Source organism: Nesoenas mayeri (genome assembly GCF_963082525.1).
Source record: "Nesoenas mayeri genome assembly, chromosome: 15".
NCBI lineage: Eukaryota > Metazoa > Chordata > Aves > Columbiformes > Columbidae > Nesoenas > Nesoenas mayeri.
In genome coordinates this window covers 13,837,851-13,854,766 of record NC_137559.1, presented here as the reverse complement: position 1 = coordinate 13,854,766, position 16,916 = coordinate 13,837,851, and the positions used below count along the sequence as shown (strand labels likewise).

Below are 16,916 nucleotides of genomic sequence, written 5' to 3'. Positions count from 1 at the left end.
TTATGAAATTCTGACTTGACCCTCAGAGTCAGATTTGAATAACTTCACGATTTCCCAGAGAAAGAGAATTCCTCTTGGGAACTGCATAGCAGAGTTGGGAAATAAAGCTGAAGATTAATTTGATATGGGAAGTTCATTACAAAAGAAACAAAGACAGAGTCCTGGTGAGTCTTGAATAACTGATAACTGGAGGTGAGGTGGGAGAAAGAACTGGCTGAGCTGTCCCTGGGTGTTCCTGCCCTGCCAGGGGTGCTTTGCAGAGGAGCTGAAGTGCTGTAACAGCCTCAAGCTCCTTTCAGTGATGTTGTCTCCTTTTTTTTTTTTTCTGTGGCAGCCAGCTCATGTCCTTTGCAAAGCTGAGAGTAGCTCAAGGCCATCATTTCATGCATGACTTGGTAAATTGTGCAAGGAAGGACACTGCCAAATGAGGAGCTAAGCTAGTTTTCAATAAGCGGGCCATCTGTGACCAAATGTTTTAGGAAGTTTAAAAACAATTGAGTTCCTTCCCATTTCTACTTCGAGTTCATTTAGCACATATGTAACTTTGCACCCTAAGACTGTGTTTGTTTCTGTAGCCTTGTTTGCTGTGCGTTAAGTTTGTGTTGAATCACGTGGTTTCATTTCAGACTTGATCCTGCGTGGTGCTAAAAATGACTTTGCATCAATGTCGCTTTTGATTTGTGCTGGAGAGTTTTCCCAAGGTAGATGAAATTCAAGTATTTGTGGAGATAAGATACATGTAAATATCTTGTTGCTGGTTACAGCAATGTTGCCTAAATGTAAGAGGAGTTTATTGCTGGAACTAGAAACCTTTTTAAAGCTGGAATGAATTCTAAGTAAGCCTCTCTCAACCTAGCCAGTTACCTGTTATCTTTTATTACCATCTTGTTTAACAAAATGTATGAAGTCTTGTCTAAGTGTTCCCTTGTAGCAAGGGCTACTGAGGAGATATGCAGAGACTTTTGGAGATCTCTTGAATCATGGCTTAACATTTTGCAACAAATACTACCTCTGTTGAAAATAGAGGCAGTAATTTGACGTGTAATGTGTTGAAGTATTTATTTTCTTGCTGAACTCTGGAGTCATTGAGTGAGAACAAATTCTTTTTTAAAAGGTTGATTGTACTTAACACTGCTCTAAGAGCAAGAGGAAAACGGTGCAGTTGTTTTCCTGAATCTGTGGGATAAATCTGGCTTTTAATTTAGCTGTCTAACATGGCTGAGGCAAGTATCTTATTGATGGTAAAGTGGATGGAGAGTACCAGACACACTAGGTGTCACTAGGTCGGCAGGAGGGACAGACACTTGCCATGTGTCAGAGCCCTCTGCTCTCTGGCCTCTTTGGGAAATGCTTCTGCTCCTCTGGCTGCTGTTTCTGTTCACAAGTGTACTCTGCAACAGGTCGCTTTCAGAAAAGGGAAACCTTTCTGTATTTCAGTGCTGCTTTGGAAGGGGCTGAGTAAGAAGCAAGTTTCTGAGCTGTAAATACGGGTTTATGTAGCAGGCAGGAGGGAGGGAAGCCTCAGCTGGAAAACATCCTTGGAAGAGCAGGATTCCAAACTTCTTGAAGTCACGTTGTAGCTTTTAGACAAGTGCCCAGCTGTTTGTGTGGAGAAAGCAATCACTTACATATCAATCCATCTGCCTTTCAGAATAAATGTTCTCCATGAAAATACTAAATTTGTCACTTCATCTCCCAAGTGCAGGGATGTTCGTGTTTGTTACACTGCTTTGGAAGTGAAGTGTTCCCTTTTGACACACAAATTACAAGGGTAACTTAAAGACACTTAAATGCAAATTTTGTTTTCTTGTTTCTGCTGAGTGAAGTTGATTTCTTACCATGTTTGCAGCTCTTCTCTTTAATTTTAAATTAAACTGTGCAAATATACCTAGAAATGGACTATGACTGTCTGTTAAAAGAGTCTACTTTTTGCAGCATTTACTCAACTCTGTAGGTAGTGATCTCCTTGAATTTGGTGAGGGTTTTGGGAAGACTGCATATGTACTGCCAAGATTGGTCCAAATGTGTTTGAGCAAACTTTCAATGGTGTGTTTTATTTTCATTCTAATTTGTAAATTATTTTGGGCTAAGTTTTTAATGTGATATTTCCCAATTTTCTCTAAGAGTGATTGAGGAAAGATATTAGAAATAATACTAAAGTATGTCTACACTTAGATTAATGAAAAACATACAGTTCTGTTGAAGTCAGAAAAATTGGCTATTTCTTGTATTGGTCTTTCAAAGCATTAAATTCAGTAAATGTATTGTACACAGCATAGTGTGCACTAAGTATTTTCCAAATACATTGTGTCACTTTTAATATTTTAAATATATGCTAATTTTAAAGCCACATTTTTTTTCCACCATTGTGAGCTTCCCTTGCATTTGATGATATTGTATCCCTGGTTTTGCTGCTGCTCCAATAAGTCTTCTGAATAACACTGAAATAACCCTTCCACAAGGATGGAGATACAACCTCACCTCCAGTAACTGTGACAAACATCACTGTAAATTTACAGGAGAAAAGTGTGCATCAGGGGTGGAATGCAAAGATGCATTAAAACATCAAAAAAAAGAGGCACAGTTGTAGCTGCTTAATTGCTGTGCTTAGAAAGACCAATGCTGTGTCTAAGTAAGTAATCTCTAAAGAAGTTAGGAGATGAGGAAATGAAAAAAAGACATAGAAATATTGGGGAATTTTATGAAGAGACTGTCAAGAGCAATAAAGCTGATATAAAATGTCTTTGGGGGTGAGTTCTTGGTAATCGATATCTTAAAGTAGTGAAAAGCAAACTCCAGTGAGGGGACACTTGGCATTGTCCTATTTGAACCCAAAGTTTCCTCTGGCACAGGTGCCTTGTTGAATGAGTCTGTCAAAATGAGCGAATTGGCCTTGCTGTGAGGCATTCGGTGTAGAAATATGTATGATTGTAAAGGATTGAGGACAAAAGAGGACATCACCTATGTGGTAGTTAACTGGTGCATATATTCATTCGTGCAAAAACAAATGAGTTGTGGCAGCTGGAGCGGGATGGTGGGAAGGGGAAAGCAGGAGAGCAGAGGAGGAGGAGCGGTGGAGGAAGGTGCTAGTGGGCTGGGGAGTGGGCAGGGAGTGGGAGGTGCTGAGCAGCGCGGTGGGGCTGAGCCCAGGGCTGTCCTGGCTGAGTGTGACAGGGACAAACGGGCAGAATGCTTTGAAACGGGAGGTGTCGGCTGGGGAATGGATGGAGCAGCAAGGATGCCCAGATGGAGCCAACTTCTATAGAGCATTTTTGTGATATTTGGCTGCGGTCTGGAGCTTTTAGAGCTGCTTTTAGTGTGGAAGCTGCTGCTCCACATTCATTCCCCTGAGCCCATGGCAGGGATTTCTGGTTGACAGCCCCTGTATCAATGGAAAGGAGAACGCTCTGGGGTTTCCCGGGCTACCAGCCTTTCGCTGGGGCTGTTAACGTGGGAAGAGTGCTCAAGTTTGCCACTCTTCTGCCCCAAACGTGGGATTTTCACTGTCCCCCCAGATCTGACGCCCCCTCCCCCGATTGCCTGGGTCTGACTCATTGGCTGGTGCTTGTGGAAGCAGAACGGGGAGGGGAGGAGGGAGGGGGAGCCTTCAAAGTAGCCGCGATTGGCCCCGGTTGGACAAGGCGCCCGTGAGCTTCGCCCCTGCAAGGGCGGCGGAGCCGGGGGGAGCGGAGCGGAGCGGAGCGCAGCCCGCGGGGTGGATCCCGCCGCCCCTTCAGGAATCGGCGCTGCCATTCCCCGCCGCGTCCGGGCAGCCGAGAGGAGCGCGGGGGCTCTGAGGTTGGGGAACTGCTGCGGCAACATCGCAATTGCCCTTTAAACAACAACAAAAAAAGAGGGGGGTGGGGAGGAAAAAAAAAAAAAAAAAGGATGAAGACGCTTAAATGCCTCCTGCCAAAAGTAAAGAGCAAATCTCAGTTGCAATGGCTCTGCTAAAACTTGATCATGCGGGATTTCAAGCGATAAAGAGCTGCCGGGCTTACTGCGGCGGGAACAAGTTGCAGGATGAAATCCAGGCATTAAAGGACCTGTTTTCCACTTCGTTGTTTGCAAAGGAATCTACTGAAATGACTTTGAGGATCTTTAAACTGGAACTATGTGGAGGGAGAATGCAGTAAGTATTGCCTGTGTGGCGAGCACTGGTGCTCGCCCGGTAGCCGGGCAGGGCTCGGGGGCCCCGGGAGCCGCGCAGGGCTGGCGGCGGTACCGGCTCCGCGGTGCGATGCTCGGCTCTTAGTTTCTAGTCAGCACCGGGGACCAGTTGGGGAATGCCGGCTGCCTTTGCCTGGCGCGCCGGCGTCCTGCATTTAATTGAGGTTGCCTGGAGAAGCATCCTTATACATATTTACTGGGAATAGTGAATGAAAAATCAAAGCAATCCAAGCTTTTGGTGGAGGGATCTGCTAGAGTGTGCCTCCCGGGGTTTGTTTATGATAAATTGAGAATGAATCTGTTCCCTTACAAGATCGAAAAGAGCTTTACCCCACACCAATTTAGTCGCTTTCCAGATTATGCTTATTTTGAACCTGTCAAGAAAACTCCTGCCCTTGATGGTGTGGGTTAGTTTGCTTCTAGCTGCTCTTCCCAGGTAGAATGTGCTTTCCCTTAGCGCTCAAACCCGTGCGTGTCTCCTGGAAGCAAACGGGCAGTTGGGAGCCCAGGATTTTCCTGACCTGGATAGGATGAGGGACGTTTCCCGGGCGGCTGCGGGCTCACGGGCGCTGCTGTCGGGAAAGAGCTTCAATTTATTGCTCAGTGAAGTGGGGGAAGGGGGAAAAACTTTAGAGTCTCGTCGCCGTATTTCGGTTCACACGCCGCATGAGGTTAAAATGTATTTTTTTCTCCTCGTCTGATGTGCAGCCCGGCTGACGGCTTTTCACTGTCTCCTCTTCCCCCCCGTGTCCAGCCCCCCTTTGCCTCTCTTCCTCTCCGCCTAGCTGCCCTCCCGGGATGCGATGTCGCTCGCAGGCTGCGGCGGGGATCACGCGTGCGGCCAGCGGCGCGGAGACCGGCCCTGAGCCCGGGCACCGAGGGGCGCGACATGCCCGGGGCCGCGGCATGCCCTGCACCACCTCCGGCACCTCCGGCATCACCGGCACCTCCGGCTCCCGCCGCCGCTCCGTCTCCTGAGGCGCTGGGTACGTGGGACGGCTCCCCGGGGCCGCCAGGGGGCGCCATCGCGCCGCGGCGGGGAGGTCGGTGGCGGGAAGAGAACGGGGGATGTGTGGGGTGTTAATTGTTATAATTGTTGTTTCTGGGGCTCCGAAGGAAGCTGGAGCGGCTTCGTGTCTGCGGGTTTGTGTGCTTCTGCCGTTTTTCCGTGCTACCCCCGGTGCTGCCCCTGGTCCGCAGCGCGGTGACTTGGGGAGCTCAGTGGCACCGATTTGCGGTTAGGTGCTCTCTCAAGTGCTCCTTGTCTGCCCCGAAAAGAGGTGGTGATACACCAAGCCTTTGTCTTGATGTGTTTCAGCAGCAGATGATGGGGCTGGCAGGATGAGAGGGGAGATGTGACAAATGCCGCCCTGGTTGGACAGCCCCGCTAGTGTGACGCTCTGCAACAAGCTTGGCTTTGCGTGACACAGGGACTCCCTTCCCGCAGCTCACAGAGCCAGTTATGGGGATGGAAATCCCCCGAGCCACAGAAACAGAGGGAGATCTTGCAGTCAGACCTGTTCTCCCTCTTCTGCCTCCTTCAGATAGTTCAGATCACTTCTATAGCTCATCTCTCTCCCCATCCTACTCTGTCTATATTCAGCCCTCTACAGAGACTCAATGAAGACATGAAGTAAACCAATGCGGTGTTTGTGGAACACCCTCCCTTTCAACACCAGTTACAACTTGGTGCCTGAGATCAGCAGTTCCGAGATGCTCAAGTGAATGCTGTGTTAAGAGGAGGGAGAAGAATTAAGATAGAATATTGTGCTTCTGAATCTGTTCCAGAAATGCGGTAGACTGTGCTTGAGCAGCTGTCTAGGAGAGATCTTCAGAAATAAACCAGGATGGTTCTGGGATGCTGTGAGGTGCATGGAGTACAATGACTGGCGTTTCCAGCAGACCTCTGGCTCGCTGCTTTCATTTAGAGCTAAACCACCTCTTCCAGTGACTGAATTTTAAATAGATGTTCAGGACAAAGGAAAATAGATTTCTGCGTTTTACCTGTTTTAGCATGGCGAGGTTAAGGAGAAGGATGATAATATACTTTTTAAATGATGTCGGTCACTTTAATTTTGTTGGCTATACAGGAAGCATTTTAATGGATCTTTGCTCTGAGCTTGTGCTACATTTTTGCCTTACTTGTGGGAGACCAGTTATAATACCATCATTGGCGAGCAAACTTTTTGAGGGGATATAAGAAGCTTGAATTGAAACTGAGATGAAGAATGCGTTATAAAACGCTGCTAAAATTCGCATTGTGTCAGGAAGCTTTCTCTTTAAAACCTTAGTTCAAGATACATGGTATATAATTTTTCTGTCTCTGTTTTTCTCATACAATGTGATCACTTTTACAGGGGATAAAGCTGGCAAAGATGAAGAAAATTGGCTGTGCTCTCCTGGTACTCCAAGCTCTTCTCGCACCTTTGGATCTTGTTCGTGGAGCGGAGAAAAGTTACCCCATCCTGAACATTGCAGTGATTCTGGGAAGGACCAAGTATATCACAGAGAGAGATATCAAAGCTCTCTGGACCAGGGAAATGTCAGCAGACCTGACTGTTGATGTCAATGTAGTGACCCTTCTGGTGAACCAGACGGACCCTAAGAGCATCATAACACATGTTTGCGACTTGATGTCAGGCACCAAGATCCATGGAGTGGTTTTTGGAGATGATACTGATCAGGAGGCAGTAGCTCAGATTTTGGATTTTATTTCATCTCAGACTTCTATTCCAATTCTTGGAATTCATGGCGGGGCCTCCATGATAATGGCGGATAAGGTAGGAAAATTTATTAAAAGCTTTTTTGCTAGTCTTATGCACTTCACTGTGTTGGTCTCTATTGTGAATAATCACTGCAAGCAGTTCAAAAAGAATGATTCTGATTGCCTCTCTGTATTTTAAAAAAGAAAAAAAAGATATGGAGCAGTGTCCTTGTTGATCACCCATCAAATACTCTGAAATATTTTGAGGTTCATGCCTGAAAGTCAACTTTCTGTCCATTGTAAAAGCAGTCCTAATGAAGTCTTAGTCTCCAGCATGCTGGCCAGTTTAGAGATTTTACTAGCAAATATGACATGGCTGTAAGAACAATCTCAAAATAGTATGTCCATAAAATGATTTTGGGCATAAAATGTAAAATTATAGGCAAATATTCTGCGGTGCTCGTAAGAGATAGCAGGCAATAGACCTGGAGGTATTTGAGGACAATAGTAGTAATAGGACTGTCATATTAAGCTGGACTTCTGTGATCCACTACAGTCTATAAATTAAGTAGTCTTGCAAACTTGAACCAGTTCTTGTATTCACTATATTAAATTATATTTTTGCTAACTGGATACCTCTGATTTTCTACTATAGTTCATGAAAACCCACAATGGAGTTGTCTGGACTCCAGAGATAATGACAAATTGTTTTGTTGGAAAACATCTCTTTATATAATCTGTCGTGAGACTGTGGAATGACAAAAGTGACTCATGTATCCAGCTCATCTTTCTTAACACTGTAACAGTTTAAACAAAAAAGTCCTTGTTGGCAGCGCAGCGTTGATCTTGTGTGATGATCTCTGCCGTGTGTGAATGGGGTGCTCAGCACCGTGCAGGATGGAGCTCTCTGGCATGGGGGCTGCTGGGCCTTAGAGTCCATGAGCAGCTCCCACCCTGGTTTAACACAGGAGAGTCCAACTAGGGGAAGTCACTTACTGCTTTTCCAGCACACAATGCTTTTCAATGTCAATTGTAGCTTATTTCCTGAGATTCGCATCCTTTAGGGCTTCTTATTCTTTAAATATTGTTACTTCTTAGAAGTGGCTTTTGAATAGGAAAGCACTCTCTGAATCCATCTGGAAACGAAGTGGTCCAGACCTGTTGTTTCATAACTTCAGGGGTGAAGAAGCAGGAAAGACACAATGATTAGTTACAGTTGAGGAGTCAACTTTGAACTTCTGAAACTTTTCACCTGTGGGAAAGACTTTTTCCAGTGCGGTAAGAGATCTGTCTCTCCTGGTATTTTGAATGGCCTTCCTTTATATCTTGGGTCGTACAAGGGGAGGACAGTAAGTGCTGAGTTATAGCAGACATTCTATAACAATGGCTTTGGCATCTTGATTTATGTGGAAAGAGCATTACAGTCAATGCTGCTGTCTTAAATGCAATTCCAGTGACCAAGTTATTTCATGTGCTTTTAAATTACTGTACAGATTCACCCATCTTTATAAAGCTGGCTTTATATACATGTATATATATATATGAATTTTATTTGATACGTATTTCACTCAATGTCCTCTGCCAGTATAAGAACATTTGAAGATCCAAGCCAGTGCTGAGTGATGAAACACTGGCAGAAATCCTTACGGAATCGACTTCATGCTCGGTAGCAGATGCAGCAGGTTACTGATACAGATCTATTTTTTACTTTTATGTAGGAGCTTCTAGAGAAAGAAATAGATTGTATTTTCTTGTCTCAGGAAGTGAATGCTGTTTTCATTGTATGCTAATGTTGTCATTATTGTATTACTGTCCTTGATTTTAGGGGTTATCACAGTTTGCTAATAAAACATTTTTGGCTTCTAAGATTTCACTTGGGAAATTAAAATGACTCTTTTGTGTGTTAAGAAAATCTAACAGAGCTGTCTTCAGTAGCTTCAATTGGCTGAACGAATTGTTTGTTCATGTAACTAAAATTGCCTTAATTTTCAACTTGGCTTTTGCAATGTGCAATGTTTTGCAACTGCGTTTGGAATGTCGCAGTGATGAGACTTGCATGTGTTAGTCAATTAACCATTCGTTTAGGAGTTAATTCCTGGGAGCTGAAGGTGAAATTCCCAGTGGTGTCATAAAGGCAGAGAAGATGAAATCTGAGGGAGAAGAACTGCAAGTGTAAAATCTGTCTTCCAAGTCAGTATCAGGATTTTAGCTGAAATACATGAGTTTTGGCTAAATTGTGAAGTTGATCAGTGCTTTTGAAGTCTTCTGTTTTGTCTCGTACATTGAGATGGCTGGATATGCAAAAAAGCTGCTTTGTCCCACTCCTGCTCCTGGAGGTAGTCCTCTGGCACTTTAAGGCCATTTCATTTATGTCCTTGTCATGTGGTTCTAACAGATATTTTCCTCCTGTGTGGCATTATGCTGGTACTGTGGTTTAGGTGGCTTTTACTTCAGAATGTGTCTGTGTGTAGTACCTGCGTGTTTGTAGCCTACCAAGCACAGCTGACACGAGGGTGGCACAACAGTTCGGTGAATTCTGTGTCTGGTGGTGGTTATATGATGCTTCACTGTCCTAAACAGGAACTAAACTGAAGGCACAGAGGTGTGAAGTCATCCCTAATGCTAGGGACTAAAGACTTCACTGGAATGACTCAGAGTAGGTAAGCTTACCATATTCTCTATGGCTAATAAATACTATGTCAATGTGAATCTGGCATGAAGAACAATCTCTTTAAAAAAGAAAAGTTGTTCTAGGTTTATAAATCTGAGCTGTGCCCACATTTGGAGTGTGCAGTGATTAATGCAGGACGTACAGCTTCTGCAGCACCCGTGCGAACATCTGCTGTGAGGGGTGCGTGGCTGCGAGCGCCTCCTGCGCTGCCCAGCTGGCTGCTCTGCTCACTGTGCTTCATGTTTGCACCAGCTGGGGAGAGATGTTGCTCTATGTAGACTATGAAAATTGACAGGCATGTGAAGCCAACAAAACTGGAATGCATTCTGAACCTAGCTGCTCTGCCTTCAGCTGACGTCTGCTGTCAAGAGCCTCCCGACAAAGCAGTGTGACACTTAAGGCTGTGTGGTACCTACCTGATTGCAGCTGAGGTGGAGGTGCCCCTTGGACAGTGCCACATGCTTTGCCTCCAGCCGACTTTGTCACCTGCTGTCGGCAGCAGCTCTCCTGCCAATGAATTGCTCTTTGGCTTTGGTCCCCAGTTCTGCCACACGCTCCAAACACGTTCAGATGTGGGATAGTCTGCTGAAATGAGATGAGAATCATGTCTGGGGCATCTGTGCCAACCTGCTGTGCATCAGCATCCCTTGGAGGATGCTGGAACAGACTGGCTGTTTATTCGTCTTGTGCCTGTTGACATTTGAGGGATCTCAAACATTACTTAGGAACTCCTTCCTGACTTGAGCGTTTGGTTTTAAACTTAGTTACATTTGTTTCACCACGTTATTATTATGTTGATAGTACTTGTGATAGTTTTCTCAAACAGAACATCATGGTTAGTTCTATGACAATAATAAAAGATTTGTTTCCTTCACAAGTGGGGAAAAGCCCCTGTGTATTATAAATACATCCACGAATATTTAGCATCTTTAAGCCATACTGCTTTTGTGTATTGCAAAATTAAGTCTTTCTAACTTCTCATTAGAAATCTTTCTGAAAGACATAACTTGAAGCATTTTATTGTTGTGGAAGTACTGACTTTACAACGCATAGCCAATCAGCATTAAAGGTGAAGGTAATTTTCCAACACGGCTATTACAAAGTGATGCTTCTTGAAACAGCTTTGGAAATGTTATGCAAAATAAATCTTTGCTTTTCCAAAAAGTAAGTACTATACGTGGTTCAATTATCATTCTTCATCATTCTTTCCGCTGATAATATTGGCAATAAACACTTCTAATTGTTTAGTATAAAATCCCTTTTGCATCTACCACCACCTTCAGCTTTCCCTTTTTACCCCATCCTCCTCCAAAGCAGTAAACATAGAACCAAACAGCAACTGAGGTTGGGAGGGATCACTGGACGTTGTCCAACCCAACCGCGGCGCAGTGCCGAGCTCACGTCAGTCACATCAGAACGTCTAGTCAAGTTTTGAATATCTCCATGGGTGTAGACAGCACAGCCTCTCTGGGCAACCTGTTCCAGTACTTAACCTTTCTCACCATGCAAATATTTTCCTTATATGGCATTTCCTTCTGTACAGTGACCACAGGCTCTTGTTCTTGTGCTGTGAGCCTGAGTCCAGCTCTGTGTAGCTGTAGGCTGTGATTGTACCTGCCCCTTTCTGGGCAAAACAGTTCCCTCAGCCTTTTTGTGCACTGCATGGCTCCAGTCCTGTGGACTCACTCAGGTGTGTCGCTGTCTGGTACGGGGGAACCCAGAACTGGGTGCGCGACTCCAGATGTGGCCTCCCGAGGAGCCAAGTGAATAACCGCTCCCCTGGCAGCTGCTGTGCTGCTGCAGCCCGGCCAGGCCGTGTCCCCAGAGGGTGCACTGCTGGCTGGGTTCTGCCCTAGTGCTGCTGGGATGTTCGTTGAGACATCCAACTCTGAATAAGTAGTGACTGAAACTCCACTCTTAAATCCTCTTCATTCTTTTGGTGGATATTTTTCAGGTATTTTATTGAAATACCTGTCATTTTCAGCTCATTACAGTCAAAGCTGGAATTGCTCTGTTTTTCCTCATTCCTGAGATATAAAAACCATATTGCACTTGTACACACCAGAACTCTAAGCCCAGCCTTGTAACTATGATCAGAGCACACCCAGACTCTAGACTCTGGTACTGCGAATTTACACTCTCTTATCTGTATTTAACTTTATACGCTGCTCTTAAGGTTCCTCAACATATCTTACAACTTCTTTGCCATGTGTCCTCATAGCACAAGGGTCATATTTAAAAAAAAGTTCAAAAGCCACACTTCACTTTTGCACTATGCATAAGTGTGCTTCAATTCTTATGCTTTAAAAATTATTGTGATGAATGGGGGGGTGTTTGGTTTGATTTTTATTGTTGAAACTTTTCTGGAGATCATGCCTAATGGAGTGTGCTCATCAATTTGGACGTCTTCCATATATGTTATGTAGATTCCTGTCCAGCTTATCTAGTTTGCTTGTAAAAGCAGTCCTGTATTTTTACAAAAAATTTTAAATTTAAATTTTGTAACTTTTCATTCCTGCCCTTACTGATAACTGGTGTTAGCATGTACATGGCACTATCCTCCTGGGCATATTAACTTCGGCTTTGGTTGATACTGCAGAAGACTGGAAGATTAATCTGCAGTTCAATATGTGCACTAGTGCAAAAGTACTTATATTTGTGTAACTGCTGTTTCAGATCTAGATACAGTAGCTTGCACTATTCCATTACACACAGTACTTCAGCTTCTGCCCCTTCAAAACAAGCAGTTGAGTTTGATTTTTCCCTCTAGCTGTACTAACGCTGCTATGGGAAGCACAACTTTCAGATATGCTCATTTTTGTTTTGAACTGCCACAGAAATGTAGCATTGACCTCCTTTTGCAAATCTGTGTTTACTTGACCATTTTCATAAAAGCCAATCTATGTGTATTTTTTAAAAATAAAGTGGTCTTGCACATCCATTAAGATTTTTAAAACTGGGCTTGTAGTCTGCAGTTGCACCTTTTACGCACATATGCCAAAATCATTGCCTGAAATCTATCTTGTTGAGGTGAATGGAGCGAGTGGATCCGAAATCTCGTGCTTTTCTTCACCAGGAGCCAGCGCTGCAGGAGCGCCAGCTGGGGATGGAGCCGCCCGCTGGTTCTTGGGGCTGCTGTTGTAGGGCCATGACCATGAGAAAGTAAAGCCTGATCGGCGAGAGCTGCAGCATTCGCTGCTTTGAGCTGTGTCTCAGACTTCGGAGGAACATGGTGTTAATGGTGTGAGCCTCGCTTTCTTGCTCTCCCACTCTCTTTTAATTTCTAAAGGATTTTCCTAGCTATTTCCGAGATGATTACATTGTTCCTCATTCTCTTGTCCATACAAGTTTCCCATCAATTTGGCAAAGGAAAGCATGGAGGATTCTCTGGAATACCATATGAGTAAACTTGAACTCTTGTGGAGCTGAACGGAGGTATATTGGGTTTAATTTTCCTAAGTAGAAGGAGGATAGTTTTGAAGAGATTGGAAAATTTCTGTAACTAATAAGCAGATTGTAGGAAATTGAAATCTTCTAGAGTTTAGTTGATTTTTTAATGTAGCTCAGGTGTGGGTAAGTTACTGTTTTATTAGCTTGAGTGGACACAGCCTGAGTGCAGGGTGGGATCCTATAAACCACTCTTATTTAGGAGAGCGGAGTGTTTGGCTTCTCTTGGATCCAGTTATTTGCAGTAAGATTGATACATTTTCATCTCAAAGGTAATGTTTTCTTTCTCTTCAAACTGTCTGTTTCTGCAGTTTTCTTAAAAATAGAAATCTGTGTATCTTTGTTTTGAGGAACAACAGTTTAAAACTTCTAGTAAATAATTGTTGTAGATAATCCATACAATGTCTCCAAACTATTGCCTTCCTGTAGGTAATTATAACACAGCAGACTCCTGAGCTGAAAAAGTAGGATACCAAACCTTTAGCATCATTTTCTGCTTGCAGACATTCCTGCTGGCACCTTTGGGATGTTTTTCCTGAGGACATTTTCAAATATAAAATCCCAAATTGTTCCCTTGAAGCTATAAAATAACATTAGACTATTATAAAGCACATAAGATATTTCTCGCAATCATAATATATCCAGATACATGCCTGAAAATATTCATCCTAATAAAAATATGCAGTGAACAGAAGGGCCTTGATATCATGTCAAACATATTTTTCATGTTTCATCTATTAATTATTCTGTAGATGGTGCTTAGGTTATTTGAATAAGACAGTTTGATAGTATGTTTTGTATTTGTCATTTATTTGAAGTAACAATTTAATTTGAATAATTTCTGAATGTTTTTTTTTTACTTGCTTGGAAGATATCTGGGCTAGATCTGCCTGCAGCAGGGACGGTACATAAGCTGTGTAGAGATGAACAGAGGAATGTTGCGGTCCACAGCTGGGTTTATTTGTTAGAAATCTGTGGTCAGCTGGGCCAGCTTTGCGTGTATTCCTTTCTCCCCCTTTGCCCTCCTCTGCCTCCCCTCTTTCCTGGAGCTATGAAGTTGTGTGACTTTTACGGAGGGAGTCCAGCCTGGATTGTCTCCACACCATCTGTCACCATATTGTTTGTTTAAATCCTTGAGATATTTTCTTCTGTACTTCACTGAATGAGACAAATAAAACTGTGGCAGCATCATTGGCTATTTATATCAGATTTAGACTTAATATCCTTAGGAGAAAAACCCTGTGCTTGCAGTTGAGGTGCATAAGCTAGATGCATAGTTTGTAAAAATGGACATGGTTTAATTCGTTCAGTGCAGAGCTCCAGTTACACTGCGTGTTCACCCTCCAACCAAGGGCCCCTCTGGCTTCTCGAGACAGACCTGGCTGGGGAGGCTCAGGGACTCTCTAAGCTTCACGTACAGATTAAAGAAATAATTCATAAATGTATCTATCTAGACAATTTGTGTAATCCGTTCCTACTCCACTCATCTCAACAGCCACAGAGACTGAACTAAAACTGACCTAGGAATTCTAGGAACATCTGAGGTCATAAACCGCTCCTAAACTTTTAGACTATGGGCAACAGTGGAACATCTCCATTTGATTGTAGACGTGTAGAACAGAGTGCTTAGCAAACATTAACCTGTATTTGGACAGGGGCAAAAAAGCAAAAGTCCAATCCCTTTGGCTGTAATACGCTAAGAAGCACTTGGGAGGGCTGTAGATGTGATTTGATGAAAACACTGTAGTATTCTGCATACTGCTCCAAAATTACTTCCGTTACTTTTGAAAGTCATCTTTTCTTTTGTATTTAGGCATGATCAGGTCTGAGAGACCTGGGTCTTTTTCTGATGTATGTGCAGGTTCCTCTCCCTGCTTTCTTCCAGATGCCTTTGCTGAAGGCAGAGAGGAAGGGTGAGAGAATAAATTTGTCATCTTCATGCTCTTAATATTTTTCTTCAAGTACATTGATTTACCTACTCCTCAGGATGGAGCCTACAAATAGTAGTGGTTTGTTGTGCTGAATTAGCTGAAGATAGTGTGATTTCCCAGCAGGATCACATACATCCATCTTTAAGTGTGTGTGACTTCTCAGCTGCCTTTTGTGCATTGCAGAGCAAGATATTTCTATAAACACGTTTCATTCAAGGGATTGCTGGGTGGGAAGCTGCTTTTCCTTTGTTTCCTTTTAGTGTTTTTTTTTCATTTAAAGTTTGTCTTTATCTTAAGTTCTGGTTCAAAATTTCTGCCTGTACTTTTGTTGATGCAAAGTTTTGGCTGTTTGTGCTGATGAGCATGATGAGCTTGCCTCTCCATGTGAGCAGAATTAACAATAGGGCAGCTTCATTTTCACTGCATTGATTTAGTGTCTGGTGGAAACAGTCTACATGTGTAGAACCACTATGAAAGAGGAAAGAGTGGGGATTTTATAGCCACCTTCCAGCTCAACACAATTTAAAAAACAATTAGGAATGACAGTTATAATTGGATAAACAGAAAATAGAATTAAGGTAATCTGTTCGAAGTGCACGACATTCCTGTAATGAGTTGCTTTTAGGAGTTACAGGAACATATAATTACCAGACAAATTACATGTTATTTTTTGTGTGTGAGGCTAATTAAGAGTTCTGGGTAAACTGTGTGGAGGCATCAGAGCTATATGAAGTACCTCATTGGGATGAGATAAGGCTTGTGAATTCATCGTAAGAATACAGATGCAAAAACTCTGGAAAGTGTGTGCATTCTAGTCAAGTACCATTTAGGATGGTCTGGTTTATTTTCAATATTCATGCTATTTTTGTAGTAATAAGCTAACGCTATCCTTTGTTTCATTTTGTTCTATTTGCCTTCCTGCCCTCTCTCCACCTGCATTTTAACTATTATCTGCAAAAAGGCTGAGACTTCCTCTTGTGGAATCTGGTTTCTAGCGAAAAATGTGGATGATTCCAGTGCTTAGCATGCGAAACATTGAGCACTATTGCTTAACTATGTAACAGCGAACCAGTGCATTTGCTTCCTTTGCTTGTTCTTAGACAGCGTTTTTCCTACCCAGGCCATTCTGTTTGCAAACCCCCTTCCGCCAAACAGCTGCTTTCCAACACCCTCCTGTTACACTGTTTTCATCTGCATCCCATCTACTTGCTATTTCTGCTTCATATTTGGTTGTCATCATAGTGTTAGAGTGTGTGTGTGTTTTCCCATTTATTGCCTTAGTTCACTTGTAGCAGAAGCAAGGCTGGCTGGGAGAGGGTATACCTGTCAGCCTGAAGTTCTGAATCCCTTAATGTTAGCAGTACCAGGACTCTTTCAGTGCACATACAGCACAGATGATAGCTGTGATAAAATAAGATTAATTGGAGCAAATAAAAATCATTTGGAATCCCAAGAAGAAAGTAAAAACTGTTATGACACTAAGCCAAGCCTGTTTATATTTAATAAGCAGAAAATAGAGAAAGGATGAGAAACTAAACTAGGTGAGCTAGGGCAACTGGCATTTGAAAATATATTTATGATTCCATTTTGTAATTTATTTTCAATTCAATTAATCTGAATTTCAGATCTTCCATTAGAGGTTCCAGAATACTTGGGGACTGGGCAGATGGACAGTTAAAGTATATGAAACTAAATTGCTTTTGACAGTGTCAGGTGGCTTGCTGACTCTGCACTCTCCCTATGTAAGAATGTGTTTTGCTGTTGCTTTAAAATATTCTGAGACTCATGTTTACTGGCACTTAGAACTTAAATTGTTATGTGCACAGAATGAAGTTATGGATTGTGAATTACATAAATGCTGATGTCGTCTAAATGGCTGGTTGAAAATGGGCAGCGTCTTCTTTGCAGGGTGAGCTCACTTGCAGAAGAAAGAGAGAATTTGGCATGATTTAGTTGTTTTCTCCGGGTTGGCTAAAGTCAACAAATGATCTTC

At 43.1% G+C, this 16,916-nt stretch overlaps 1 protein-coding gene across 1 annotated transcript in view; it reads left to right on the top strand.

The window, feature by feature from the left end:
* Positions 1 to 4,114: 4,114 nt before the first annotated feature.
* Positions 4,115 to 16,916, top strand: part of GRIN2A (glutamate ionotropic receptor NMDA type subunit 2A) — a gene marked incomplete at both ends in the record, with an annotated part of 163,310 nt that continues 150,508 nt past the window's right edge. The window contains 2 exons of the mRNA XM_080353752.1: positions 4,115 to 4,132; positions 6,528 to 6,950. Of these exons, the coding sequence (XP_080209878.1) occupies positions 4,115 to 4,132; positions 6,528 to 6,950 (441 nt within the window). The remainder of the gene's footprint in view (positions 4,133 to 6,527; positions 6,951 to 16,916) is intronic.